This window comes from Vidua chalybeata, chromosome 6, assembly GCF_026979565.1.
Source record: "Vidua chalybeata isolate OUT-0048 chromosome 6, bVidCha1 merged haplotype, whole genome shotgun sequence".
NCBI classification, from domain to species: Eukaryota; Metazoa; Chordata; class Aves; order Passeriformes; family Viduidae; genus Vidua; species Vidua chalybeata.
The window spans coordinates 46,837,421-46,865,184 of record NC_071535.1 but is presented as its reverse complement, the minus strand read 5'-3'; the positions used below and the strand labels follow the sequence as shown (position 1 = coordinate 46,865,184).

The 27,764-nt window shown below is 39.7% G+C and overlaps 1 protein-coding gene across 12 annotated transcripts in view; it reads right to left on the bottom strand.

The window, feature by feature from the left end:
* BRSK2 (BR serine/threonine kinase 2) overlaps positions 1–27,764 on the bottom strand; it is a 303,532-nt gene that overhangs the window by 53,647 nt on the left and 222,121 nt on the right. For all 12 annotated transcript variants that reach the window (XM_053946173.1, XM_053946174.1, XM_053946176.1 and 9 more), the window contains exons 6-11: positions 20,035–20,068; positions 19,080–19,148; positions 15,996–16,142; positions 8,698–8,729; positions 3,133–3,297; positions 2,300–2,397 (exon numbers count right to left, since the gene is read on the bottom strand). In XM_053946173.1, the coding sequence (XP_053802148.1) occupies positions 2,300–2,397; positions 3,133–3,297; positions 8,698–8,729; positions 15,996–16,142; positions 19,080–19,148; positions 20,035–20,068 (545 nt within the window). The remainder of the gene's footprint in view (positions 1–2,299; positions 2,398–3,132; positions 3,298–8,697; positions 8,730–15,995; positions 16,143–19,079; positions 19,149–20,034; positions 20,069–27,764) is intronic.

Below are 27,764 nucleotides of genomic sequence, written 5' to 3'. Positions count from 1 at the left end.
AGGAATTAAAAATAGGAAAATCTCCAGTATTTGCCCTTCTCTTCTTTGACTCTCTGGACATGGTGAAAAAATAGCCCAGTGACAGTAGTAAGGATGCATTTTCCTTTTATTTCATATCAGAAAAACAAAGCCATTCCTAAGGATTTTTACATACGAAGATAGAATTACATAGGGTAGTGATCCAATTATAAATCTGCCTTCTCACAGAAGGTGGGAAATAAAGGTTCACCTTCTGTTTGGATGAGGCATCTCTTCTATGTCTGTTCTGGCCCAACCTTTTGTTCTCTGGTTTATTAAGAAACTTTACCCCACAAAATCCTTTTTCTCATGGAGACATTAGTTGATATTCATTCTTTTTACTGAGAAGTTTCTCATTCCCATGTTTTCAAGTAAAGAAAATGGAGCTGCATGTGAAAAATGTTGGAAGTAGCCCTTCCTTGGCCCTTGGAAGAAACTTCATACAGCTGAATCAGACAAAGGGACACCAGAAGAAAGGGCAAGCTGTAGCTGGCCATATTTTTACCTGCACCCATCCTTTCTGAGACTTAATATGCCAACAAAGAGGAAAAAATAAAATACTCTCAAGAAGCTTTTTTTTTTTTTTTTTTTGGCAAGAGCTCAGACAATGCACAAGTCTCATGAACATGGTTTCTTCAAGCTGCTATTATTAAACTGATACTTCTCTGCTTTTATTTGTTTGTGCAAGACCATTGCTAATGGCTAATGATGAGATATTCATCAGACACAGGACTGCTCCTAATTAAACCTTGCCTCGTGTTCTCAGAGATACCGCTGGGAACAGAGGACGTGGAAACCCGCTGTGGAAGAAGAAATACAACATACACTCACTCAAAGAATAATGCTCAAATGTGTGGGTGAGGCACAGAGATACAGTCAGTGTTTCCCCATTAGGAAACATTTTCACTCCTTGTGCAAAAAATACAAGAGTAGACCATAATATTTCAGTTCAAACCATGAAAATACTTTGGCATGTGGAAGAGATACACAATGCATTTAGGTCATCGCTACATATTCACTTACATGCTGGGTTTGAAGATTCTAGAGTCACCTTGTTTCTTTTCTTACGACAAAAGCATTTCTAAAACAAGATAATGCTGTCCCTACATGGCAGGATAATCTGTTTGAGTCAAAACCTGATTAGCAGAGTGCTAGATGACAAACTGCACCGAGCAAGGGGCTTTTGACCACAGGACCTGCAGCTGGCACATCTTCATCAGGATCCCTGCTAACATGTTCTCTGTAGCTCCATCCAGGTAGGAGTTTAAAAATTGCTGTGTTAACTAAGAATTTTCATCTCTTCCCCCGTAGAAGAGATTTTCCTGCAAAATTATAGGGCCTGGAGCCTGGAACTTGGATAGGTTAATAATTCAAAGAAGCATTAACAAATGCAGTGCAGTATAGCACCGCCCTGAAAGCCTGTGAGATTCCAGGCTTTCCAGTGAAAATAAAGGGCACTTTGCTTCTAGTCTTCAAAGTGCGGAAATACAATACCTGAAATTCTCCACACATCTATGCAAAATTCTGTTTCAGATCATTGCTAGAAGTGACTAATCCTTTATTAAACTTGTCTGCACGTCAAGAGTCACTTATATAGTTAGCTCCTTGGGGAGCAGTTTTCCTGTTGTCTGGATTAGTGGTGATCAGAAGCACCCTAAAAAACCAGTGAATAAATAGAAATAAAGTGGTATCACAAGAGCTTTGTAAGATATATGATCTTATTGTTAAAATCTTTCTAAGTCTAAAAACATGGGAGTTTGATTTATGTACTATAAAACAGCTAAGTTATATGATTCATTCTTTCAGCAGTGCATGTATTCAGTTACAGAGAAGAGAATGTGTACATATATAACTGCAGAGGGATGCAGCTACATAGCTTCTTAGTAACTGAAGTCCATGAGCAGACTTTCTGCAACACTGCAAGGAGACTTGTAATTAGAAAATTCTGCCACTAAATTATACTGCTAAACCTCATCTGCCTGCATAGAGACAGCCTGTGGGTTCACAGCACATTTTTTAAGATCCCATTCAAGACCTACTTGGATTGTTTCTGCACTGTGAGACAGACATATCTTGAAAGATGAAGCCTTCTAGTTTAAGCCTTCTGCCTGCCCCAGGCTGAGGATTCTCACCAGTGCTGCATATACCATTTCACTGGTAAGGAAACATCAATGCTAGGGTTTGGGTTTAAATTAAAATAAAATCAGAATTTATTAAAAAAAAAAGTGAAGAGGAACTAGTTCAGACAGGTTCATGGTGACTGAGGTCATATCTCCAGTACCTATTTCATTTCTAGGGGGAAGATCCTCATCTTCATGACTAGGATACCTCTCCTTCCGGTCAAGCAGAAGAAAATAAATCATTTTTTCTTGATTTTCTCTGAAAAAAAGAAGAAGAAGAAAAAACCACACATTTACATTTGAAAAGGAAAAAAGGTCCACATGTACATAAAACTTTCTCATCAAATAAAATGTCACAGTTATTCTAAATGAGTTGGAAGTGGTCATGTACATGACAGCTAGATACACAATCCACAAAGCTTTTGAGATCCTTGCTGTCTCCAATAAGCAGCTAGTGAGGAAAGAAAATAAGATTCCCATGTCCCACACACAGAACAGAGGCATAGACAGTCAATGTTATGTGCCCCAGGAAGTCCAAACCAAGAGTGGCAGCCAGACAGGTCTCCTGAGCCTCTAAGTGCTCTTTCTGTCCCTCTTAACACCTCAGGAGATACACCAACTCTAAGGCATAGGTTTGAAATAAATAAAAATTTGGCAACAAATGTATATCCGACACAAACATCAGCAATGTTACCTCCCCATGTAGACTGCGCAGCTCATGTTTTAATGAAGTGACCTGGCCTGGCAGCTAGGGAAGAAATAGCACAGTGGCTCCATTGCTGGTCAGGCTATGAGCTTCTGACCCATGGAGTAAGAAAGGCTCAGTGCTTGATCCTAACACCTCACCAGCAAATGAGCAGCCAGAGGGTGAGAAGTTCTTACCAGTAACTCAGAGAAAGAGAGGTCAGTTAAAGTGCTCTGTACCTCTCCCCAGGTTCATAAGCATCCCAGCCCCTGGACACCCAACTGATATGAAGACTGAGCAAGTGCTTACTCTTCCGACAACAAGTCCTGTAAGAGTTTATTTCGGTCACGGAAGCAGCCTAATGAGTGCATGCTGTCTAACACGTCTGGATCAATATCCTCCAAGGAAGGCAGAGAACGAATCTGCACCTTTCGAGGGATTGGTTGCTCTGGTTCTGGCTCATTCTTACCCCCTCTGCAGAGGAAAGAAGAAGAGAGAGAGAAAGGGGGAGGGAAAGGAGAGAAAAGTCACAATGAGTCACAAATGAGTCACAAATGAACCCATACTCTGAAACGCAGCCTGCAGCAACAGATGGAAACAACTTGCTAAATTCCCACTGAGAGACCAGAGCTTCCAACCAGACAGATATTATTCTCATAAGAAACTGTAATGAACACTAAGACTGACCAGCAGGTTGTGGATTTGGGTCTTTAGTGAGAAATGTCTGTGTTCAGTCAGCAAGGCAATAGGAACTTCATTTACCAGTGCCCTTCTAATAGAAGCAGCTGTTTGGCATCCTAATGCCAAACATTTATAAAACACCACATGTTTTTAGAGATGTTGTCTCATCAGCTGGCCAGACCTCAGACTATGAGGCTGAAAAGTGCAAGCTGAACGATTCCCTTTCAAAGAAGAAGCTCTGAACAAACCATCACTCTTTTTCACCAATTCTGATTACAACCAGCACTGCAGCAGTTTCTTTCGTTAACACTTCCAATGTGATTAAGAGAACTCAGTGCTCAGGCTCCCATTTGACACACTTTAAAGGGTTTTGGGGGAAAACCAGGCTGCTTAATTACACACCCAAACATGACAATCTCTGCTTCTCTTAAGACATGCCAATTTGAAAATTTTGACCCAACTGCGATGCCCGAGGTCAGTGGCAGACCTCAGAACAAACCATTAGCAATAGAACATACTACTCTTTCAAATGTAGTTAATACAGGCTTTCTGCACAATTATCTCATCCCATTCACTAGGCTCAGGAAATATTGATTATTCATTGCAATTAAAGGTCCTGACTACAAGAAACAGGTCAAGGTGTCAGGGTATTTCTAACTGATTAGCGATATGTATTGCAGACATCCTGAATATCCTTTGATTTTATTTCGGTAGGCAGTGAGCAATTCATGTAAACCCTATCCACTCAAAGAGGTGGGTTTGGTGGTGGTGTTGGTGTTTTGGTTGGAGAAATTGTCTACTCTGAACCTCTGCTATTTCTCAATGGTGGCTTTCTGCGATGTTGAAGTTTCCTTGCTCTGTGAGTGGGGTCCTCCCTTTCCTTTATGTGGTGCAAATGTGTGACTGTTGGGTCCAGGTTCCCAGCATGGGCAACAGGAATCAGGAATATTTCAACTGCATTTGCTGTTTATAGGGCTGTGTTTGGACTAGAGACCCCTCCTTTTCATGCTGGAAGAAATAAGGCGGCTACAACTTGTGAATTTGCTTGCACAGTATAAAATGTTTCTGACTCCATGTAAGCTATCCAAGTATCTACACAGAAAAAGGAATTCCAATCCAAATGTGCTTAGTTTTTCTTGTGTAAGTTAGAAATCAACTCTAGTAGGCTCATATACATGAGCCCAAGGTCTCAGGTAGCGTACTAAAAAGAGAGACAATACACCTTAAAAAGAGCCAATGCAGATTATCTCCTCCAAGGTAAGAAGGTAATACTAAGTCAATGTATCCAGAATAGGACAGTCACATGCTGAGACAATCACGGGAGATTGCTGAGTGCTACTTGCAATTTATTTTTAAGCAAGTTGAAATGCAGTTGTGAGGCATCTACTCTGTTTGTGGGACATCACTTGCAAAAAGACTCCCCACAAATGTTCATTTTATCTTCTTTTGGAGCAGTGAAAATGTGCTCAGCCCTACCTGGATGTCATGGAGTCAGACTCTGGTGTTCATTACATGGGTCATGACAACATGGGTCAGATCCCACTTCTCTTAAAAGGAGCACTAATACACACCCTGTTCAGTTTTACTCAATTTAGGGCACTGTAAGTAAACACAGAGGACATAGAATCTGCTCCTTGGGATTTGTTCTTGTGTGTCAAACCACTAAACACAGCTTCTGATGCCCCTTTTGAGTCTCGCAGAAGCACCTGTATCTTCTGCAATGCCACCATGGTCCTGAATCTAAGGGCTAAACTCAAAAATCCTTGTTCAACTAAAGAAACATCTTACTCCTTCTAAGAGGTCACTAGTGCTACCTCTTAGGATCAAGATCTAGCTCTCAGAAGGTAATAAGCATAGATTAGTTCATAACCTTGTACTATTAAATCCAGTGATGACCTTGTCATTAAGATAAATTCTTGCAGGATAGACCTTTGAACAGCAGCTGAGTGTTTTTGCTTTTTAATGATCTACAGTTCACTTCTGAAAAGTATTGACTTAATTTATCATTCGTGTTACAAGCAGATGATCTTAAGGTAATTAAAAGAGATTAAAAAGAATTATTGTCTTTGAAAATTTCCAGGAAACCTGGGTTTCCTACTAGCTGCCCTTGTCTGAATAGAATCTACAATTTTCTTTAGCATCAATCAGAACAGGAATCATTTGTAGAGAACAGCTTGCCATCCTCCCTGCACTCCAGGGTGGCATGTCCGTATGCCCTGTACCTGGTCAGCCTCAGACACAGTCAGGAATTTTCACACCTCCTCATCAGGTACAAGTAAAATCTGCAAAGAGGTGTCTTGTCATTTGGCAGTGCAATTCAGAGCTTCAGGAAACGAAAATCACCAGGTCTGGGCTGTGATTGGCACGACTGCAATGCCTGTTCCATTCTCAGTCTAGCAGACTGACAAATTTGTTGCATTGCAGCCCACACAGACATCAAACAATGTCACACAGTGACTACTGCAAATCACATATATTTTTTTAAAGGTCCACATGAATGTAATTGCTGCTTTAAAACCCTCCCTCTTTTGTGAGGATTGGTGGATACAATGGCTGTGATTCCTGATCAGGGTGGACTTTTTCAGTCTCTCCATGAAATTCTCTCATGAATCTTGCTGAGATGCCTATTTGCATCAGTATAAAGCAAAGCAGAACCAGTACATTTGTTCTTTTTCTTATTTTAGTAAGTTGGTACCTTCACAATTAAGGCAATAACTCAGTGTTACAGGAGTGCATATTTACCATAATAGGTAATTTTATTTGCCCTCTTACTTTATTAAAAATGTGAAAATAACTGCTGTTTATTTTCTGGTTTATGATAACCTGCATTTGAGGTAAAAATAAATTATTTCAATTAAAAAGGCTTGAGAAACCTCATTGAATTAATTTGGATGGGAGAGCAAGAACTGGAGGTTGCTGACGGAAGGTTTCACTTAGGTTTCTTTCTTCCTTTTTTAGGTTTGTGAATCATGATTTCAACTTTCAAGACCTCTTTCTCTGCCTGCCTTAAATCTACAATTAAATCTTTTCTTCAGTTTTACAGTAGCTTCAATATTTGTTTGAAGAATTAAGTGAAACCGCTTTGATGTTCAGAGAACAACTTTCAGGTCAGTAATCTATATATGACAAAGGATGAAGATTTTAATAGAATAGTAGATAAAATAAAAAAAAAAAAATTAAGAGGTGAGCAAAAGAGCCATAGGATAAAACACTACAACCCCTTCTTCTCTGTCAGCGTAAGTATTTCCAGGCAAAATAAATGCAAAGAGGTTGTGAAACATTACCAGATGAAAGCAGTTCAGTTTTGGAGGCAGCAAGGTTATTCACTGACTAAAATTAGCCACAGGATGTTAACCTCCTGAGGTCAATCCATGGCCAGTACAGAGAAAATGAGAGACTCATTAAAAAAGCTATTTTGGGCAGAAACTTCTTTTTAGGCAATCTGAAGAGACATCTGGACGAGCCTTTCTGCACTGACTACCCCGGGAGTCTAGAGGAGACTTGCTTTTGCAAAACTCAGTTTCTACTTCTGAAAACAGCCTCAGATACAGTTTACTGTGTCAATCATCACAGAGTCTGACCTTCACTGAGAAGTACATGAAAGCATTCAAATGTTTATGTTTCTAAAGGAAAAAATCTTCTAATTCTAAATATAGACTAAAGTTATGAAATGACTTCTGCACAACTGCATATGTAAGCCTGGGACAACAGTCCTTCAACAAGTGAAAAGTTCCAGGCAAAAATCTTGAGGAGGGTAAAAACATGACTTTTCATTTTATTTCCTATTCCAGTTCTGATAAAAGCCCAGAGAGTGTCAGCTGATTTCACTCAATGAAGAAACAGAGGGGAATTATCTGTCCAATCTGATGTAAACAGCATTTACTTCTGCAATTGCTAGCAAGACCTTATAACAGGGATTTCAGAGATTACAATTAGAGATTTCCCCACTTCATTTGTTCTACATTTAGCCATGAGAGTTAAAAAAACCCCAAAAAACTATGTGTAGGAAACCTCCAGTATTTTTTTGGTTTAAAAAAGTGCCATGTCTGGTAACTGAAGAGAGCATGGAAAAATCATGGGCAGAGTGCTGCCATTATTTCAAATAAACTAAGTTTTCTCTTACTTCCAATTCTTTTCTTAGCTATTCAACAAAATGTTGAACCCCCTCAGGTCCTACTGAAGTCATATAAATCCAGAGGTGAACATGGCCCATAAGACAGAATTAGAAAAAAGAAAACAAATACAGAGAAAGTGGTTTTTTTTTTATCATGGTGACAGGCTTATATATCAGTTCATATCATCCTCAAGTACTTCTCAAGAGTAATGACAGGATTATGAAGGTAGGACTTTCCTTATCACCCACGTGGGAAATGCTGACTCTGAGAAATTTATCCAAGCATAATGTCCTTGTTTATTATGTGAAGTATTCTCCTTAATTTGATTAAGATATCATGTTATAAAAAGTTTATTTACTTAGGCTTCTTGAAATACTACTAAGGCTACACAAAGAGCAAAGTCACTTTTAAAAGCCATCAATCTTCTTTACACCCAAACCACCAGACAAGTATGTACTTTTCTCACAGTTCTCCTGTTTCACTGTCAGGACTGCTGTTTTTAATCAAGTCACAGAAGTACTCTCACATCAATAGGTTACAAGGCCAGAAACAGCCTCTTATCTTGCTATGAAAAAGGAGTGGGGATCATGAGACAGAGAAGCTCTTGCTCACAGGTGCTTATCAATATCATCATTTTTGTTTCTATTTCAGAGAAAAGCCAAGATGCCAAGAAGGAACAAATGAAAGCTTTCTTGTCAAGAAGGTATTACAAGGGATTGCCTGTAGCACTTGGATAGCAAACTAAATATGGTTGCTAGCTGGATATTTTTTTGCTGATCACCTGCAGGTATCTCTTTAACACAGCAAGTGTTGGACTGAATGTCTTATTTCAAACAGTTGTTAGTCATTGTACCAAAAAAGCTCCTGGGTCGGTACATATAAATGCAATTATATGAATAGCAAAGGGTAGAAAAATTAAAAATTAGATGTCTTTCTGTTCTCTGCCTCGTCTTCTCATGTATATGAAACCTGCTTTCAAAATCCAGTCTCACTCTTCTAGTGGTCTCTTCACAGACCACTAAAATACCAGAATCAACAATGAATGTATGCAAAAAAAATTTTTTTTAAAGTTACTTACATATACCATATGTGTTTCTGAATATGTTCTAGCTGTAAGGGAAAAGAAAACAAGGAATTAGTGCTGTAAAATAGAAAAGGTAACTCTACAAGGCATCCTTATTCAAGGCTTATTCAAGTAAATCCAAAATTCCAGAGATGGACATATGCATACAACAGGAACTTTATGCTGCATAAAGAGCCACTCATCCTACTGGAATAAATACCCATCCCACTGGAAATGACACTTGAATTCCAGACATAAGGCATCAGTCAAGATCCAATCCCAGGGAATTGTTAAGTGCAAGGCTTCACAGGTAACTGTTTTGGAAATTCAAACTTTTCCCTTCCCAAGTCCTTCCCTCTGTAATCTAACTGCTCCTTTTTGTATGTGCATAATAGTTGATCCTTTATACTTAAATTGCATTTATAGTTTTGTTTTGGAGGAAAAGAGAGAGGAAAAAAGAAGAAAATAGGTTCAAATAGATAATAAACAAAATAATTTGTGCATCTGTGGTGTGACTTTCCTGGATACAGGATGCATTCTAGATTGGCTTCACATTTATCATCAAAATCTAAGGACCAAGCAGAATAATGTTTTACGCAATTTACTAATTCTGCACGTGAACACCAGACCACGAATTTATTTTTGTTCCCTCTTTCCTGTTCCACACATGAGAATTTCACTATGCATTGAAGGACTGATTAAAGCGGAAAGTAGCCATGCCCACCTATGGAAGGCAGATTCCACAAACATTATGATGATATCTTTTCCCAAAAGCACAGGAAAATGAGGCAACATGATTTTTCCAAGAGAAAAGCTCATCAGCAGAGAGAACAGAAGGCTCATATGACATACTTTCAGCAGAACCTTCCAAATGTGTTTTGTTTTAATCATCATAGCAGAAAAGAACTTTTCTTAGATGTCCAGGGATTATTTGTTATGTGAGCAATGTTTTTTATATTCATTATATGTGCAGCACCTTTGTAGGTGCAGAACAAAATGCATAGTCACTGCACATGGGCTCACATTTATGCAACATTCAGGGGAAAGACAGGAGAGAGCTGGAAGAAAACTCATATGAGAGGAAATCACAGACCCATTACAATGGTCAGGAAGAACGGCGACAGCTGTCCTGCTCTTATTACATTCCACTTCCACAATAATTAGAATCAGAGAGAAAAAGAAACAAAAAGAAAAGAAAAAATAAGGAACAGGCAAACAACAAAATCTCACAGATATAAAGTGTTTGCCACAGAGAGCAAAGAATCAGAGACCTTTGTGCTGTGGAGCAACAACTCTGTGTCTGGGAAATCAGTAAGACATGAGTTTGGCTATATATGAGATCATTTTTTTAGGAGAGTCACAGCTTTTCCTGAAAACAAAGAAACAATGGAATGCAGCTTAGGAAAGCGTGACAGGAGGCTGGAGGAAACAGTGTGGGAAACAAACAGTCTCCTTTAAACCCCAGACTGCATCAACACTGCAACCAGAGGTGCACTCACATATCTGTCTTCTAAGCAGCACCAATGCCCCCAGTACACACATCCACCAGCCCAGGCACACTGGCACAGCTTCCAGCCATGGCATCTGCCTGCCACAGTAACTCCCCTTCATCACAATCCCCCTGTATTAGGTAGTCCTGTAACCCCTGCACTCTTAAGAGCAAGGAGGAGTATTCCTGACACACTGCCATCTCCTGTCAGGATAAAGATATGATTTGGGAGCTCCCTCAACAGCCTGGAGACACAGCCCTCTTCCTTCTGGTTCTGTGCAAGCCGAGGTACAACCACAGGACATAAGGAGAGCCTATTTTGTACAGCTTCCATGGGGGGCAAGATTTTAGAATTGTTCCTCAACAGATGTATACTTCTGTGAGGATCTGCTAAGGGGTGGACTGTGCCTCCTGTGCTGGTAAAACCACATCTACTCATTATTTCCCATACACCACATGGAGGGTTGGAGAGATTTATGATTTCAGACAAGATGCAGATGATACAGCTATGCAATGTCCAAGTCTCTTTCATGCTTGCTTCTCCTGCTGCATTTTCTGTCTCCATGGGACACTGCGCTCTTGTGTGCTTGTGACATGCAGAAATGCCATAGCAATTCACTTTCTGAGTTAGAAAGGGGAAAGAAAAGAGGGTCATCAGTTCATGTCTTATTCACAGAGCCTCTGGGCTCCTTCAGAGATGTCAAATGACTCCTGCCCATCCCTGCTGATCAACCTCCTTCAAACTAATGAACACACAGCATTTTTCTGAAAGAGATGCCCCATTGCACCTTGATACACATTTGAAGGTATATGACAGCTCTCATGGCTGCTGTTTACCCACACACCCGCCATTCAATCCACATCAAAACCATTGCTGTGAAATATGCTGGGATATCCCAGATATGAAAAGTATTCTACAAACTCATTTCCTATGCTGATTCAAACTAATTGCATTGAAATGTTATTAGAAGTGTGCTTGCTGCTGCCAACATCTTCACTACTGTTTTAAAGGTAATTAATTAATGCTTTGTTGCTTTTTGTCTGCATTAAAGTGACAGGAGAGTTATGGGAGGGCGATTGGTTTTGACAAGAAGAAGTCTGTAAGCTTTCTACTGTGCAGTGCAGGGGAGGGAGATACACAGTGGGAGCTAATCTCACTCCTGCCTTCATTTAAACACAATGTTTAAATGCATTTAAGTGACAAAGGCATTTAACAACCCTTCCCAGAGGGTTTTTCTTGAGTTTACCAAGTTTAATACTATTTTATGGAAGTTGTAAAAATGCTGCTTCCTAATGTCTCCTAGTCACTGCAGGCAACTGTCTCATGACATCATCTCTGAAATAACAAAACATGCTCAGATCCACTGCACATGCATAGTCAGAGAGATTTCTGCAGGCTAAGATGCTGTAATGGAAGGAGAGGGAGAATTCCTTTATCATCGTTTTATGTAAAAATACTTCCAAATACTAAACTTGTACACTGAAGAAGCACCGAGGAGCTTCTTCAGTGTACATCTCTCTCTCTCACAAATGAGAGACCCACTGTGATACAGAGTTGCACAAGCTCATCAGAAAAAGAGGTCTCCTCCCACAAAGAGCTTACGTCTGAATTCTAAGGCAGGGAACAACAGATGGAAACAGACAGGCAGATGGAAAACAAGACAGAGCTGTCTACATCTTCGGCACTGCTCTCAGCAGAGCAGTTGCCAAGCTAAAAAGTTCTGCCCTGAAGAAAGACTTTCTCAAAGTCTGTGGATATAGATGAGGGTTCTGGGCTTGAACTCATGTCAAATTTCAAACTTCCCTGTCCGGAAAGGGACCAGCCTCAAACCCATCTGTGCACCCACACCTCAAATGAATCTTCATCCAGAAGATCTCCTAGTCTGAGCTTTAAACCTACTGTGTAATGTCAAGACACAGGCTGTTCTTGGCCACAGGATTCAGGATGGCAGTGCAAACAGCACTGGTAAAACCATTACCCATTTCAGCAGTAGCAGCTGTACTAAAGCAGACTCCAGGGACCTTGACAAGGGCAAGTATCACTGTCCTATGTGCAGGGGGCATGAACAGGCCCTTGGCAGCCTAAATACATCAACTGGACAATTACCTCCTTTCTACAGGTTGTAAGGTGAGAAAATTTAAATTATGGAATAGGCACCTTACCATAAGATCTTCTATAGAAATGAGTCAGGGTGAGTTTTCCCTTCTTCATTTCTTAACAATCTTTAGATTCTGCACAGCATCATTAGCATCAGATCCAAGAAAAAACAAAATCATAAAGCAGAGAGGAGATTCTGAAATATGTGTAATTCCACGAATTTTTAGGTAATATTCAGGCATAGGTATTTCCACCTATGTGGACACCCAACATGGAAGACAAGTAATTCTACTCTAGTATAAGATGTCAATACTAGAACAGTAACAGCTTTATTGGAATAGCTTATTTTGCAATATCTGCTCTGATCCACCTTGCTCTAGAAACAAAGTCTCAGTAGTGCTAATCCATCTTTAAAAGAAAAGTGTCTCTGCCCTTTGTCTTTCTGGAGAAGAAAGCATTGGCTGAGAATGCAACTGGTTTTTACTACAGGAGCTGTAATTCTCTGCTGTAGCAACTCTGAATCATTTGAAGAGAACATAACTAAAAGAAACCTCATCCTGCAGTACTTTAGGCACTCAGAACACACCTCCCATAAACCTTCCCAAACTTTATTACTACTTCATATTTCCCTCCTGACACTATTCCTACTAGAAGGCTGTCCCAGAACCCCACAGATATGACTAAAATTCTTCTTGCTTCTAGCCCATTTTCCTGTAAGGCCATTTGACATACATTTGTTTCTATGCCAGTATCTTCCTTAAGCTTAAATAATCCTTCTCTACCTAGTAATTACTTTTAATGAATATGCAGATAACCAGTACAATCTTTCTTAGACATTATCTATGTACATTAACTGAAGCTCTTTTAGGCCATACTATTCAGACAGAGTCTTTCAAATGCTGATCATCTTAGTACTCATTCTTTGTTTGATTTCACCTTTCATAAATATGGGTGGTCAGAAATACCATCACCAGGAACTAGGATCAACTTTACGTGAAAAGTTTATGTTTAATGAAAGAGAAACACAAATTCTTTTATCATACAGCATGTTCAGTAAAACAGACCCAGTAAATGAGAGTTGTCAAGGATGTCCCACTAACTGTATTTGAGGCTATGTAACACATGGTGAGTGTGAACAATAGTCCACTAAGAAATAATAAAGTCTTGTTCCCACAAATGAATCATATGCAAAGAAAGGTAATGCCTGCTTCTTAAGGCTGGAAAGGGCCAGCGACAATAATTCTGAGTACCCTCCCCTCCATTAATCTTCTCAAGCTCCAACACTGAAGCGAATGATGACAGTTAAATGTGAATGCTGGTTCTGTTTTTGTTGATCATTTTAACAGATGGACTGGGGAAGGTGTGGGTGTGCTGTGAAATGGCAATTACTGCAGGGAGGGAAATGCAGTTGGATGAAAAGGAAAAGAGATACAAATAAAAAAAAAAGAGGAACAAAGCAGAGAGGGGAAGTGAAAAATGAAAGAAAAAAATTCTAGTGACCTTACATTTTACTGTATTTTTCTGCTGAATTCACTAGTGAGTTATTGAGCAAATGATCAGTAATGGTAACAGCTACATCTGTACTTATTGTACCCAAGATGCAATTTTGCTCACATCTTTGTATAAATATCAAATTGATTCAAGTGAGATATTTTCTAGGAATAGAGGCTTCCAAATAAACCCATATTTATACCCTTTTTCATAGGACACAGCTAAAATAGAATTTAGCTCTCTCCTCAGAATGAACTGTATATTCCCAGCTCCTGTGCAGTAAACAAAGAGCTCCGTTCTGCCTGGCAGTCAAAGCAAGCAGCTCACTAACAGCACAGGAGTGTGACAGCAGCAGGGACAGCAAACCCAGAGACCCTCAAATAATGAAAAAAAGACTGCAGCTAATAACAAAGAGCCAACCTTTTCTCCTCCCAGCTCTCAGCTCTTTAATATGTATTATTTCAAATACTTATTCATTATTCAATGCTTAGTGCTTGCCAATAACTACCTCATCTGGGTTTTTTTCCCTCCATAAGGAAGTAAGAGATTAAGGGGGATGTGTGTCACTCTGAGACCCTGAATTAGCTCAACTGCTTTCTCTCCTATGCATGTACATTCCCAGCTGTATTGCACAACTCAAAGTATTTAGAGTCTGTCTCTGCCCTCTGGAAAAATTCAGAACAATCTGAAGAAGGATCTAGCACTTGATGACTTGCTCCCTAACATACTTAGACCATCAGCACTTTTTTTGAGAAAAAAACCTCAACAAAACAAGAGAGAAGCTGGTATGTTTACATCATGGAAAGGAAGCTAAGCTTGAGAGGGACTTTGTGACTTTCTTGGCCATGAAGAACAGCTGTCTCATCTCTCAGGATATTGCTCTAACCTCTGCAGTGCTCTTTCTGTGAATATACTTGTGAAAATGTTATTCCTTTCTTTAAAAATCTGTTTAAAAAAGGTCGTTTAAGGTATGTAATATTTTTTTTCAATCAGTGCTATTTATGTACTGCAAAATGTGATGGCTACTGGGCTTGCAAAAGTAGGAATACTAGAAATAACCTGAAGAACTTTTCCCCTATGCCACCAAATAGAGCGTGACCTGGATTGGCAATGAATGAAAGAAAAACCCAGACGTCAGATAATATTGTAAGGAGTTGTGAAGGGAGTTTCAGTTAACTTCTTAGCAGAGAGGTGTCTGCATCCCAAAAGCACCATCACAGCTGGCATAGACTGTTGTTACCAATCTCAGCAGAGAGGCTAACCAGTGATCTGAGAGTTTATTTATAAATGTTTTAGCAGACTGAAGAACCAGGAGGAGTTTCAAATTTACATTTCTTTATACATACTCCCACTCAGAATCTGTGAGCTTAGTAAATCTGTATAAAATCATCACCAAGGGCTGACAATAGGATTTACAGGGGCAATGTACCCATAAAGGCACACGCCTCCACTGACAAGCAGGCAATCTTACTTTCCAAAATTATTTTAATTGCCAATGTTTTTTAATTCCCTAAAACATTAACACAACGTTAGTGAAGGATACAATCACTACACAGTCCTCACTCTTGCAGGGTCTCTCTTGTAGTGAAGGGATGTATCCTAGATGCAGACTCAATGCTGAATGCCAGGAGCTCAACACTGTGGGACCTGCAGTGCTCAGGACCACAGGGCACAGGATGAAAGAGCAGACTGGTAGACACTTGCTCTGAAGGCTACTAGAGGATAATGCAGAGCAAATGCAGGGTAGAATACAATGCAGCTTATGTGGTGTGAAGTGAGAAGCCAACACTTCTGTCAGAAATGTAAGAAAATCACAATCTGTTGAATGGCAAAGCTTCAAATACCAGTCCTAACACCTGTGACCTTCAAACAGTTACATCACGCCCCCAGCAAACTGCTGTATCAGACAGAAGAATCAGACAACTCAGGCGGACTCCAAAATACCTGAATGGGCTAGCAGTTTTGTGATGAGCTATGAGGAATTTCTTCTAAATGCCCAGTGTTACATATGAAACGGAATCATGAGGCTACAGAAAAAACACAAAAGCAACCTGTCCTCATGACTTCTCAGAAGAAATGGTAACTAATTTCTTCCCAAAGATTCCACCAACTCTACTCCTTCTTTGCTCAGGAGGAAACACATAGGAATGTCACTAAGTCACCAAGTTACCTTAGCTGCTCAACCATTCCTGCAACAAGGCGAGAAATGAAGCCTTGCTCACGAATCCTCCTTACCGTGAGACGTTTCGAGGCATCCACTTCAATCATCCCCCGCAAAAGGTTCTGACAGTCGGGGGGGATAAAATGGGGCATGTGGAACACTCCACGCTTCACCTTCTCCAGCAGTTGCCGCAAGTTGTCGTCATCAAACGGCAGGGCACCCTGCAGGGATGGGACAGAGCAGTCAATGTGAGAGAACTGGAGATGGCCAAAGGAGAAAAGCCAGGATAAATACGGTGAGAGAATGGAAAAGATGAAGTCAGCTCATAATGAGTTATTCTAATGAGTGAAAAAAACTTTTTATCCATTGAAAAGAAACAATTTCTTAGTGCTGCTGTATTTCTTCTAACATAGGAAACAAAACTGAGGACATTGGTTTTTTTAATTAGACCTTTAATTAGAAAACAACTACCACTATAAAGTAAAATACAAAATATGAAATTGCGTTTCCAGGCAAATTCACCAAAGATGCATGGATTCACTTAAATTCAGTTCAAGCTTTTGATCTGCTGGTATTCCTCCTGGGCATACTTTCACAGCAGCAATGTTTATCATCTCCTTATTTTTAATCTTCCTGAGACACATTTATTGCAGACATTGAAAAGGAGGTGAACAGCTTTTGAGAGACTTTCAGTAAAGAACATGCTCTTTCTGATGGAGCATTAAAATGACACAGCTGAAAGAAACCCCAACCAACATTAGCCTTTGGAAGCAGCAGACATTCTATCTGTTTAATATACTCCATCCTATTCCCATGCTGTGGTCAGGTCATCAGTTCCTATTGCTTCCCTACTGTAGCTCACTTACATGAATGGCTTGAAGTTTTTTTAGCTGAAACTACATTTTGAATAGATCATCAGCTTGCTACAAAAAGCAGTAAAAGACCTATCCTTGCTGCAAGGACAAAAAGGAAAAAGAGAAGTTGAAATCTTTAGGATAACTCTACTGACTGAAGCTGATACCCTTTTATAGCAACTCTGCACCTTCTTAGATATTCTCACTTCCTTCTTTCACTGCCTAATTCTAGTAGGTGCTGAGCTTCCTTGATTTCCAGGATGGTTTGTGGGAAGCTGCAAGCTGTCAGCTGCTGTGATAATGAAGTTTTAAGTTGTCAGCTCTGGCACTGCTCTTACTACAGTGAGTAGTGCATCTGTATAAGCAATCCTGTGTCTATGGTTTACGGAGAAGAACAGCTCCATTTACAGCAGCCTCAGGAAGCCACCTGATGGCAGCCACGACTGAGCACTGCTTACTGGTGTTTATTCATTCCAGTGGTCTTGAAGGCAGAGCCTCTCCCCGCCTTCTGTAACCAACCTCCGGAGTTACCTGCATTTTTCCTATCTATTCCAGACTTAAAGGAAAATCAATTTTGACAGTTCAGTACTTTGGCTAATGCAATTTAAGCCTTGATGAAGTCAGAAAGGATGCTGTGTGGCATTTCCTGAAGGTAACAACAACATCTCTTTTATTACTACCATCTGCTATCATATCTTGACAGTTTTTGCAGGGTTCGTCCTGACATAATTTAACTGGAGACCTCTGCACTCTCCATCAATAATAGACTTATTTCAATAATTTTTCAGGCTCATGTGTGTATGTAGGAACAGACAAAGATGCAGCAACAGACACCCAAGCTTCACAGAGAATCCCCCTGAAAATGAAAAGCCTGCTTGACAAATCCTAACCATCTTGACACATTCTCTCTTCTGTTCTTACAAATTCAAGAAGTTATATTAAGAGCTCATTATACACTTCTATTTTATCAGCTATGAAAGTAACTGCTCAGTAAGAGATGACCATGTGCTAACTAGTGTGACCGTTAAAATTCTTCCAACGCAACATCAAGATAAAAAAATTAAAATTTAAAAAATGCCAGTGAATTGTAATGACTAAAAATAAAAAAGGAGTAAGACTGGTTAAGGTGAATTAAAGCATCATACTGAGATTACTTCAAGGTATTCTGACTTGAGCCATTAAGAAAGAATCAGCATATCTTTTGATACAAAAAAAACCTCAAAACCAAAAAAATTAAAAATATTTAAACAAAATAATATCCAGAATTTATCTCATTTTACACTGTACAAGTGCTTTTTTCAAATAAAACACTTAAGTAAAGCAATTAGGTTTACTGATAACTGTACAAAAAAATCAAAATTTTATTTCAGGCTTGTTATTTTTATAATTATAGATGATTAGATGAACTATTACAGATATGAGCCACTTAACATGCACATAAAATGCATACTCATATAGAGTATTTTACCTGTATGTGGTATATGCTTGTATTAGTATATATAAAATATATAACTATATTTTCCTACATTATACTGTGGAAATTGATAACAAATGCCAAGCCTATCTGCCTTCAGCTGGACACCCATTTGTTGGATGTTTAGGAGTGTTATAATAGAACTTCATTTCAGAATAAATTCCACAGAGAATTGAAGCTCTGATCAAAAGAAGGATAAGTTAGAAGATAGCACATTTTGAACACTTAAAGTATTACTGGGCCAGATGGAAACTAATTTAAACTTTGTACTACTGGCTCAGTTTTATATTCCCATGTGTACCAAATTAAAATGTAGCTCACTGCTTGCATGAAACAAAGATGAGGTTCTCAAGTCTTTCCTAGAAAAAATACTGCAGTTAATGTATGCATATACCTGCTGAAGCACATATATACATACAACAGAAAAAAGTGAACACATCCCAAACCCAGCCATATCTTGATCCCGTAAAGGACAACTTGTTTGCCACTCTCTGTATCCTGGAGTTGCAACCCTACACATCCTTACCCATCAAAAATTGTGGTGCAACATCGCAACACAACAAAGAGCATTTATGGAGACAAGTTTTTGCTGCCTGTCTATGCTCTCCTGTGCAGGGCAACAGTGTTTCAAAGAAGCAGTGAAATATTCCTCATGCTTTTCCTTTGGGGCTGATGTAGAAATAAGAGGAAAGGATGCCACTGAGAGATACAAAAATAGAGGACTAAAAAAAACCATCCATAAATGATGTCAATAGAATTGCCATTAAATACAGCAGCACTTTCAGATTTTTCTTTTCTTTTTAAAGGCTAGTGCAAGGAAGATGACTCACCACTAGCAACGCAAACAAAATGACTCCGCAGCTCCAGACATCTGCTTTCCTTCCATCATATTTTTCTCCCTGTGCAGCAATGACACAGAGGTTCAAAAGACCGATTGCTAGTAAACGAATTAATTATCCTTGAGGAATGAGAGAGGGGAGAATGGGAAACCCCACATTTCAATTCAGCTACCTGCTTCCTAAGTTGGCCTTCCCAACTAGGAGGAAGCCACTACACAGCTGGCTAACTAAATGTTTGTGAATATCAGCTTGCAGTCTTATCTGGGCTATGTGAGGAAAGGCTCAGAAGTGTGAGCAGGGCAGGAATGGTTGACAACTCACAAATTATCAGATCTGGCATTTAAACAGACTAACAGGTGCATTAAGGACATCAAGAAGGTGTGTTTCCCTGCCCTGGTTCTTCAGGGAGCTTGTCCCCAGCCGTGTTATTTGCAAACTCATAGTGCTGTCTGGACAGTCTCTCCTATGTGCTTCCTGCTTGACTTTACAGTAGAGAAATGCTTTGGAAGAGGGCAACCTTGGGCACTGAAATCTTGGATACTTATTTTCAGAGGACAAAGGGAAAGAAGGGGGGAAGAATATTGTTTAGTGGAAACCAACATCACTGACAGTCAACACCAGCTTTTCTACTGAGATGACAGCTACATCAGAGACAGGAAAGCTGAGGGGACTACGTCCCTTGGGTCAAAAGATCAAATTAAGCCAGGCTCCTGTACTTCTGTCCGATCACATGGTGCAAAGGTAATGTGAGAATAACATACAATTATTTCCCAATTTGGCTTGATTCAGGGCTGAGCCAAACAAACAAAACTCTATTTAGGTTCCTTGTATCCTTTTCTTTCCCTCTGCCTTGGGCAGATTCCTTGTACAGAGGATCTATCTGTGTACTTGCAATGAGGGACACTTCAAACAAGGTATTTTTGTACACTAATATTAACCAACTTACCCGGATGACTTCAGGACAAGCATAATGTGGTGATCTGAAAGACAAAATACAGTCAAATGAGTATGTAACAGCCTGGTATTTATGGTTATGTGCATTTCCATTTTGTTTAGCAGAATGATGATAGACTTATCATATGATTCTTATTATACAGAATACAAGTGTGCAAACCAGCACATTTTTCCTTACCTCAACAAGAACATATTTCTAACAAGACCAGAAAACGGTCAAGAACTAGCATAATTTAAAACTCTACGGCCTTGCTATGAATTTCTTCAAAGCAAGGAATGAAGGGGAAGACGAGGCATATTCTATGAGTATAAAATTCTAGTTCTCTAATCCCACCCTTTAACTTGGCTTTGTATCTAATTAAAAGGAAGGCCTACACTGCAAAGCCTTTTACAGGAAAAAAGACAGATGCATCCCTAAACCATGTCTGGTATCTCTTCTGCTAAGATGACTCTCATTTACATCAGTGGTCACAAAAGCTGCCAATACCTGATTGCAACATTCCTTTAAAAAAAAAAACAAAACAAAAAAAAACACAAAAAACCCCCACAAAAACAACCAACCAACCAAAAAAACAAAAACAAAACAAAACAAACAAACAAAGAAAACAAAAAAACCCAAAAAACACAAACAAACAAACAACCACAAACAACAACAAAAAAAAAACAAAAAAACAAAAAAAACAAAAAAACCAAACAAACAAAAACAAACAAACAAAAAAAACAAACAAAAAAAAACCCCAAACCACCAAAAAATAAAAACCCAAAAAAGGATGGACAGTAGCACCATTACCTGGGAAGTTAATGTATTCTTTTCACATCCTTCTACCCATATATCTCTTGTTTGATTCCTGGCTGAGAAGAGTTAATTACTTCAACTTGCCAGGTAATAATTTTAATTTCTAAAGATTATAGCCATGGCTATTTATTTTATAGCCTTTATTAAAGTAGTTTGACAAGTAAAAGGGATGCAAAGTGTCTGAAACCCATGTGCAAATCATGCTATTGTTTATACTGACACCTCCCAGCAGTCCCTAAGCCTGTCTTCATTTGTGCATGTGTTTCTTGTGACAAATGCAATCATGGCTGGGCAATACCTGTCTCACAAAGTAATGAGCAAACCAGAAGCACAGGGAGGTTAGCTTTGTGCTAGGATGCTATATTAATGCCTAGTGAGACAGCCCATTAATTGAATTTCCATACAAACTACATTTATCTTGTGGCAAGATATCATCCCATGGGTACAGAATGCCCTGATTTGGTATCATAGCTTTTGGCAGAGCATGACAACAAACTCAGGGTAGACTTGGGAGTGCAGCTACCTTGACAGCAAAGCTTCTGTGAGGAGAGAGAAATGCAGTTGATCCCTCACAAGTTTCAGGAAAAGTAGAATTCAGTAGCTTAATCCAATATCTAATACAACACTAACCCTGGACCCATTTAAGTCATGGGCTATTCACAGGTATTCTAACCAGTCTGTCTGCTCAGTAGTGCCTTAGTTTAGACTACATTTTAAAAACTTTGGTTCAAGAGTCAAAACAGATAATGAAAGCCAGAGCCTCCCTCGGAGAGTTGGCTAGAGCTGCTCATTGGAAGACCAGAAAGAACAGTCTTGTGTCTAGTGGGTAGGACAGACTACCCAGGCTCTCTGTGTAGCTCTGTCACTGACAGCCATGGATACATGGACAAGGTTACTTAACATTTTTAAAAGCTGCAGCTGGCTGGATTGAAAATGTGACCAGAACCTCACTATGAGTCTACTCTTCTGACTAAAGCAAGAGCAATGGAACTGCAGTTATCACACCACAAGAGAGAAAGTGAAGCCAGAGTGAGAAATAAAATAGCTTAATGTTATGTACATGTTCCCAAACTTCCAAAATATATTGTTTCCTGTTAATTTGCCTCTTTATAGCAAACCAAGACCTGCACTATGATTCGTGGATGATTACCTAAATTAATTTCTAAACCCCTATGTCTCAACTACACTTACTCTTTCCAAAACCTCAAAGTCTAAACCACAAAAAGTCAACACTGGACTAACACATGATTTTGCAAGCTTTTAGAAGACAAAAATATTCTTGAGAGAATGCTTGACTAGTGATGTCATCTTTTTCTCATATCTAACAGTGCTGTAGAGGGTACAGGCCATCCCTAAGGCACACACAAAGCACAAGTAAGGAGCAGCATCACAAATGGGACTGCAGCCCAGGCCTGACAAGTACAACTCTCACTACTGCTGGACTGCTTACACAGAACACTGAAGGAGGGCAGTGTGGGAACTGTAGGGAACACAGTAATGCAGCTGGAAATTGGGCACAAAAACACACCATCCAATCATCAAATGAGGCAAGAATTGTTGAAAAAAACCTGTACAAGCTCATACTTAATGGCCATATACTAATGTGCATAGGTTGAGTAGCAATGGTAGCAAAAAGAGACTTACATAGATCAAGGATATTTGCTCAGTTTAGTCACCTCAGAACAGAAAGGTCAGTTCTAACATGTTCTGTACATCACATTAGATCTGGAAAATATATGGGGAGGTAAAAGGAGTGCAGACACATTCTAGGTAACTGTCAAGCTCTCGTCACTTAGCACGTTTGAATTTCTCACTGTGGTATGTATTTTAGGTTCTGCAAGGTACAGCTGCCTCTCTGTGTGAGTCATGAACACACACAGTACATTAAATGGCTACTACAGGTGGTGCCTGTGGCTGACCTAGAAACTTTAGTCAGACTTCCCAAATCCTGCACGGCATCCTGTACGGTTCAGCAGTATCCTTCAATACAATCCTTTTTGGATGGCAATGGCACTGGAGTGGACTGTAAGAGTTAGTATCTCAATTTGCAGAGTGTTCCTGAATTTTTATTTGTATATTATGACTCCAACAAGGATTTCAGAACTCTTAATTGTGGGTGCTGAGTAGGGCAACCACCTTGAAAGCTTCCTGTGCTAACAACTTTGAAAAGAAGAATGTAAGTGTTGTGAAGAACTCAAGATAGGAACATAGGCATTTATGTGTCCCACTAGCAAATGTCCTTGAAGTGTTTTCCTTCCTGAGGTCAGCTGAACTGCAGTGGAATGCGCCATAGATCTTAAACAGCACCACTGAAATTCTATAAAAGTCTAAGAGTCTGGGTGGAGAAAATTTTATAATAAATCCTTTGAACAAATTGGATTGATTCAATCATTTAACAGCTGCATTGCAACTGCCCAGAGAGCACGGGTTTCTGGCATTGCCATTCTCAATTCTTGCCAGCACACACTAGCTAGATATCTGCAGCATTATCTTGGCTAACAGCTGTAAAAGGGATCCTCCAGTCAGCCAGAATCCATAAAAACCTCGTTTCCATGCTACCAATCACACAGCAACTTCAACTGCTGTAAAGACAAAACTCAAATTTAATCAAAAATCTATTTATCTTTCTATAGAGTCATGAATATTTCTTTGGCTCCTATCACTAATTATTCAATATAGATGTGTCAAGAGCAACATTCCCTGTCTTTTCCCCTAGGCCACCTCCTCATCATTCTGCTACATCTCTGTGCAGCAAAAGCCCCAGTCTGCCCTTGATAACAAATAAATATATCGCTCAGCAAGATCAAGAAAGAGTTGCTGCCTGTGGGTACCACTGCAAAAAAGCAGCGATGTTGGCAGTGTTTATTTCCAGGGTGATGGGGATTTTTCAAGGCTAGTCTGCCTGGGGCAGGAAGGGCTCTTTGACTGGTCATTCACAGCTGTGACTCTAGGACACAATAATCTTAAGGATCTTAGGGGACCTCAGAGCATTTACGTGGGATTTAAGCCAGAGGAAATAAGACAAGAGAGCAATGGTGAAATCCAGGACAGCTCTGGACAGTTAAGTCAGGCATGCAGAAAGAAATGTATATATCCTTGACGTATCTTTTCTGAATTTCATCTGAGAAACTAGAAAAGTAGCTCTTGGTCTGTGCACATCAAGATATTGTGCAGCTGCACTAGATCTGAGACAACCAGGGCCATATCTTCAGTGCAGATGTGATGTGCCTGTGAATTACAGTTTTTTTTAATGTGGGTTAGAGAGACCTGCACTGCACACACACAAATCCATTGGGCACATACGGTTTATCTGGGAACACACAGTAACTGCTTTGCCAGAGAAGTGGTTGGTTGATCAAGAAGGACAGGAAAAGCTGTGTGATTGTGCTCCACAGTGAGACAAACCATGTGTTACACTGCCTGATGGGTTCCCAAGTCCCAGTAAAGATAAATGTCCATGCCTCAGTCCTTTGATCCCATGCCTTCCTTGGGGAAGAAGAAAAGCTGCTTTGAGGGCCATCCTTTAGGCCTCACAGACAGACACAGAGTTTCTGCAGAGAGGGAGGAACAAGAAGTCTCCTTTCCTTTGTTTTTATTATAATTTTATTTTATTATTATATTTATTCTTCAAGGCATGAAATTACCATGATATAGGATGTTGTACAGCTGCAGAGAAATCCTCACACATCTGGCTGTTTTTGCTGTTGCTTGATTCTAGAGTCCTTCTTTCCCCTCTCTTCATCACTGTCTCCAAGCTGGCTTTCAGAGGCAGGAGTTACCCACTAGAGCAAAAGGCTGCTTCTGCTTTCCCCCCATGCTGGGTAGCAAAGGGCTGAGATGAAGGGGAAGATCAGAGGAGTAGCAAAATAGATAAAGGGAATTCAGGAGAAGGACACTGGCATTCCGAGTAGAGAAAGTGATAGCCACAGATCACAGAGAAAAGAAAGGCAGGGAGACACTAATGAAAGGTTCCAGCAGCAGTAGGTAGTTAAGGCTGCAGTGAAGGCAGGAGCTGCAGGTAAGGCTGTAATTAAGGTAGTAGGTGTAGTTAAGGCTGAGTGCTATATTGCCATTAAAGCTTCAACTCAGTCATTTACCTTTGGATGAGAAAACTCAGCATCTAGCCCTCAGCCATCTTACAGCTGTTTATTCCTTGGGTGCAATTACATTTTTGGATAATCTGCAAATCAATTCATTAATTATCAGTTCAAATTTTTAAATCATGGAACCTTTAAGAGGTTTTAATTCTAAAAATTAACCAGACCCTTGTATTAAAAGGGCATAAAGATCACCAAATTAGGTACCCAAAAGTTAAGAATTGGCAAAAAAAAAAAAGGTTGAAAATGTTACACTGTGCTCTGCAGGTAAGTCAGGTGGATGCATTACTGTGCCCAATGCCCTTTTTCTACTTGTGACTGAAGCTGGGAAGTAGCAATTTGAGGAAACTTTAGTGTCAATAAGGATAAGCTTGCAAGCATGCAGCTGATTGACACATGGGAGAATCAAACTCTGTCCCTGCCAGAGAATCCTTCTGTGAAAGAAAATGAACAGGTGCCTTAAACTGAGATGTTCAAAGGTAACTATGAGTTGCATGTTCCCCAGTTTTCAGAATCACAGTTCTACAAATCCAAGTTTGACTTCCAGCATTTATAAGCATGTGGAGCAGCAATTGCAGTTGGTAGGCACTGTGCTCTCCCAGTAAAAGACTGTTAGCAAGCACCAAGTATCCTGAACTATTGGGCCCCAAGAGCATCCAACTGTACACTAAAAACTGGTTGACAATTTGGAGTTTTATTTTGCAGAATCCTGCATCCTCATAAAAATGGAGATAACCAGATCAATGTGGCAAACATAATATGGAAACAGTATAATTAATACTTTGAAACCTAAGACACAGTGATGAAATCCTACCTTGCATTCATAGCAAGGCTTGAATGCAGTGAGCAGAAGTTATAAATGGATCCATAAAATAAATGATGAGGAAAACCCAAACATTAAATAGCTCTTTGCTCACAAAAAAACACACCATCCAATCATCAAATGAGGCAAGATTTGTTGAAAAAAAAAAAAACTTGTACAAGCTCATACTTAATGGGCATATCCTAATGTGCACAGGTTGAGTAAATGCTACACTGCGAAGCTCAAGAAAAGCACATCTTAAATTCTCAGGGATTGATTTTGCATAATCCAAGCTCTTTAAACATACCTTGTGATGTATTATAGGTGATGCTGGTACCAATGGTCATTAATAAGGTTGTCTGATATTTCCCTTTATAATCCTCATTTTAAGTTCCTTGTAACTTACTATCAATTTAAGAACAATTTTCCTTGTTTTTTGTCTGTCTCAGACTGGTTTCATGTATTTATATGCATGCATGCTGTGTATGGGCAGAAGCATTTCCACTAAGTCTAATTTTAATAAATGCTCTTTCAGATAAAAAAAAAGAGAAAAAAATCTAGTATCCTCCACTGCAAAGGGTAAACCTGAGTATTTATTTGCATTCTCTAGAAATTATACTGTAGAAATATTGCATTTCACTAGAAAACTGCAATTTGCACTTACTAGCAGAAACTCTCTATGAACATTAGGATCAAAATCCTACCTGCAGTGGCAACACTTCACAGAGTAATCTTTTTTATCTGAAACTCTGAGCTGCTGTGGGTGGGGTTACCACATGGTGCCAAACTTAAAAACAAACTGACTGCAAAACTAATGAAGTAGATCTAGACTGACAGCAACTGACTCGCACAACTAGAACTGGAACCTAGTAAAAAAGAGAAAACAATCTGGGATTTGGGGTCAAATATGGAGCAGAAATGAATGGGACAAGTCAGGTAAACTGTGGTACAAATCAGGAAGGAGATAGCAATGGAATGCTGGAAATGGAAGCTCTTGATGAGATGGGGTAAAAAGTACTAATTCTGGCATTTCCAAATTGAAGAGCTTAAATTTGCAACCCTAACAATGACTGCATATGTTTTAGATATATGTACATGTTTATTATATGGGGAAAGAATATGTGCAGCATCATGTCACGCAATTAAAAGCAGAAAGGGTGCTTGGACACTGAGGTGTATCTGCCCTCTGAATTACCTTCTCACCACAGGTCTGCGGATACACCAATGACTTGCTAAGATGGAGAACTGAAGCAGAGAAGGGCAATGCATCTCATCCTAGACCACAGTGAATGCCTTCAGCAGAGAGAGAAATCAAGCTCAGATAACCAGGGTATCAGACCTGAGGTTTAACCAAAAGGCACTCACACTTCTTGCCTAGTGACAACCCAGAATGGATTGGACAACCTCTCCTATTCTGAAACACTGCAAGGCAGTAAGCCAGGAAGAATCACTAAGAAAGAGATGGGGAGTGTCTCTGCATGCCACTGCCTGGATGGGTAAAGAGGAAGAAGAGCTGAAGAGATCTAAAATAATAGAAGCAGAAGCCTATCACATCTTTCTCTTCCTTCCTTGTCTGCTGTTAGCTGCTCCGTGCTTCTGAAGGAATGAAGATACTCACTGTGTTATTCTGGCATTTCAAGGGCCATCTCTCCGTAAGACTGCCTTGCTGTGCAATTTCTGCCATAAGCAGAATTAGTCCTGCAGAGCCTACACACAGCTTCTTCCCCTTAAGGGTCTAAAAACACTAAAAAAACCTACAGCATATTCCTCTGCACTGTGCAGAGGAATATGCAGGATTCACACAATACATATTTCCATAATGGGGATTCATTACAATCAAGGCCGAACATGTCACTGACAATTGTCAATGACAAATTATGTCAGTGAAACAGCAAGTCCATCCTTGCATCCTCCTACACAAACACATCTGGACAGAACTTTCATTGTGTCCTACAGGTAGTCTGTCAGTGCTATAGAAAACCATGGATACAAGGAGTATCTCCCAGAAAACAGTGACTCTGAGATAT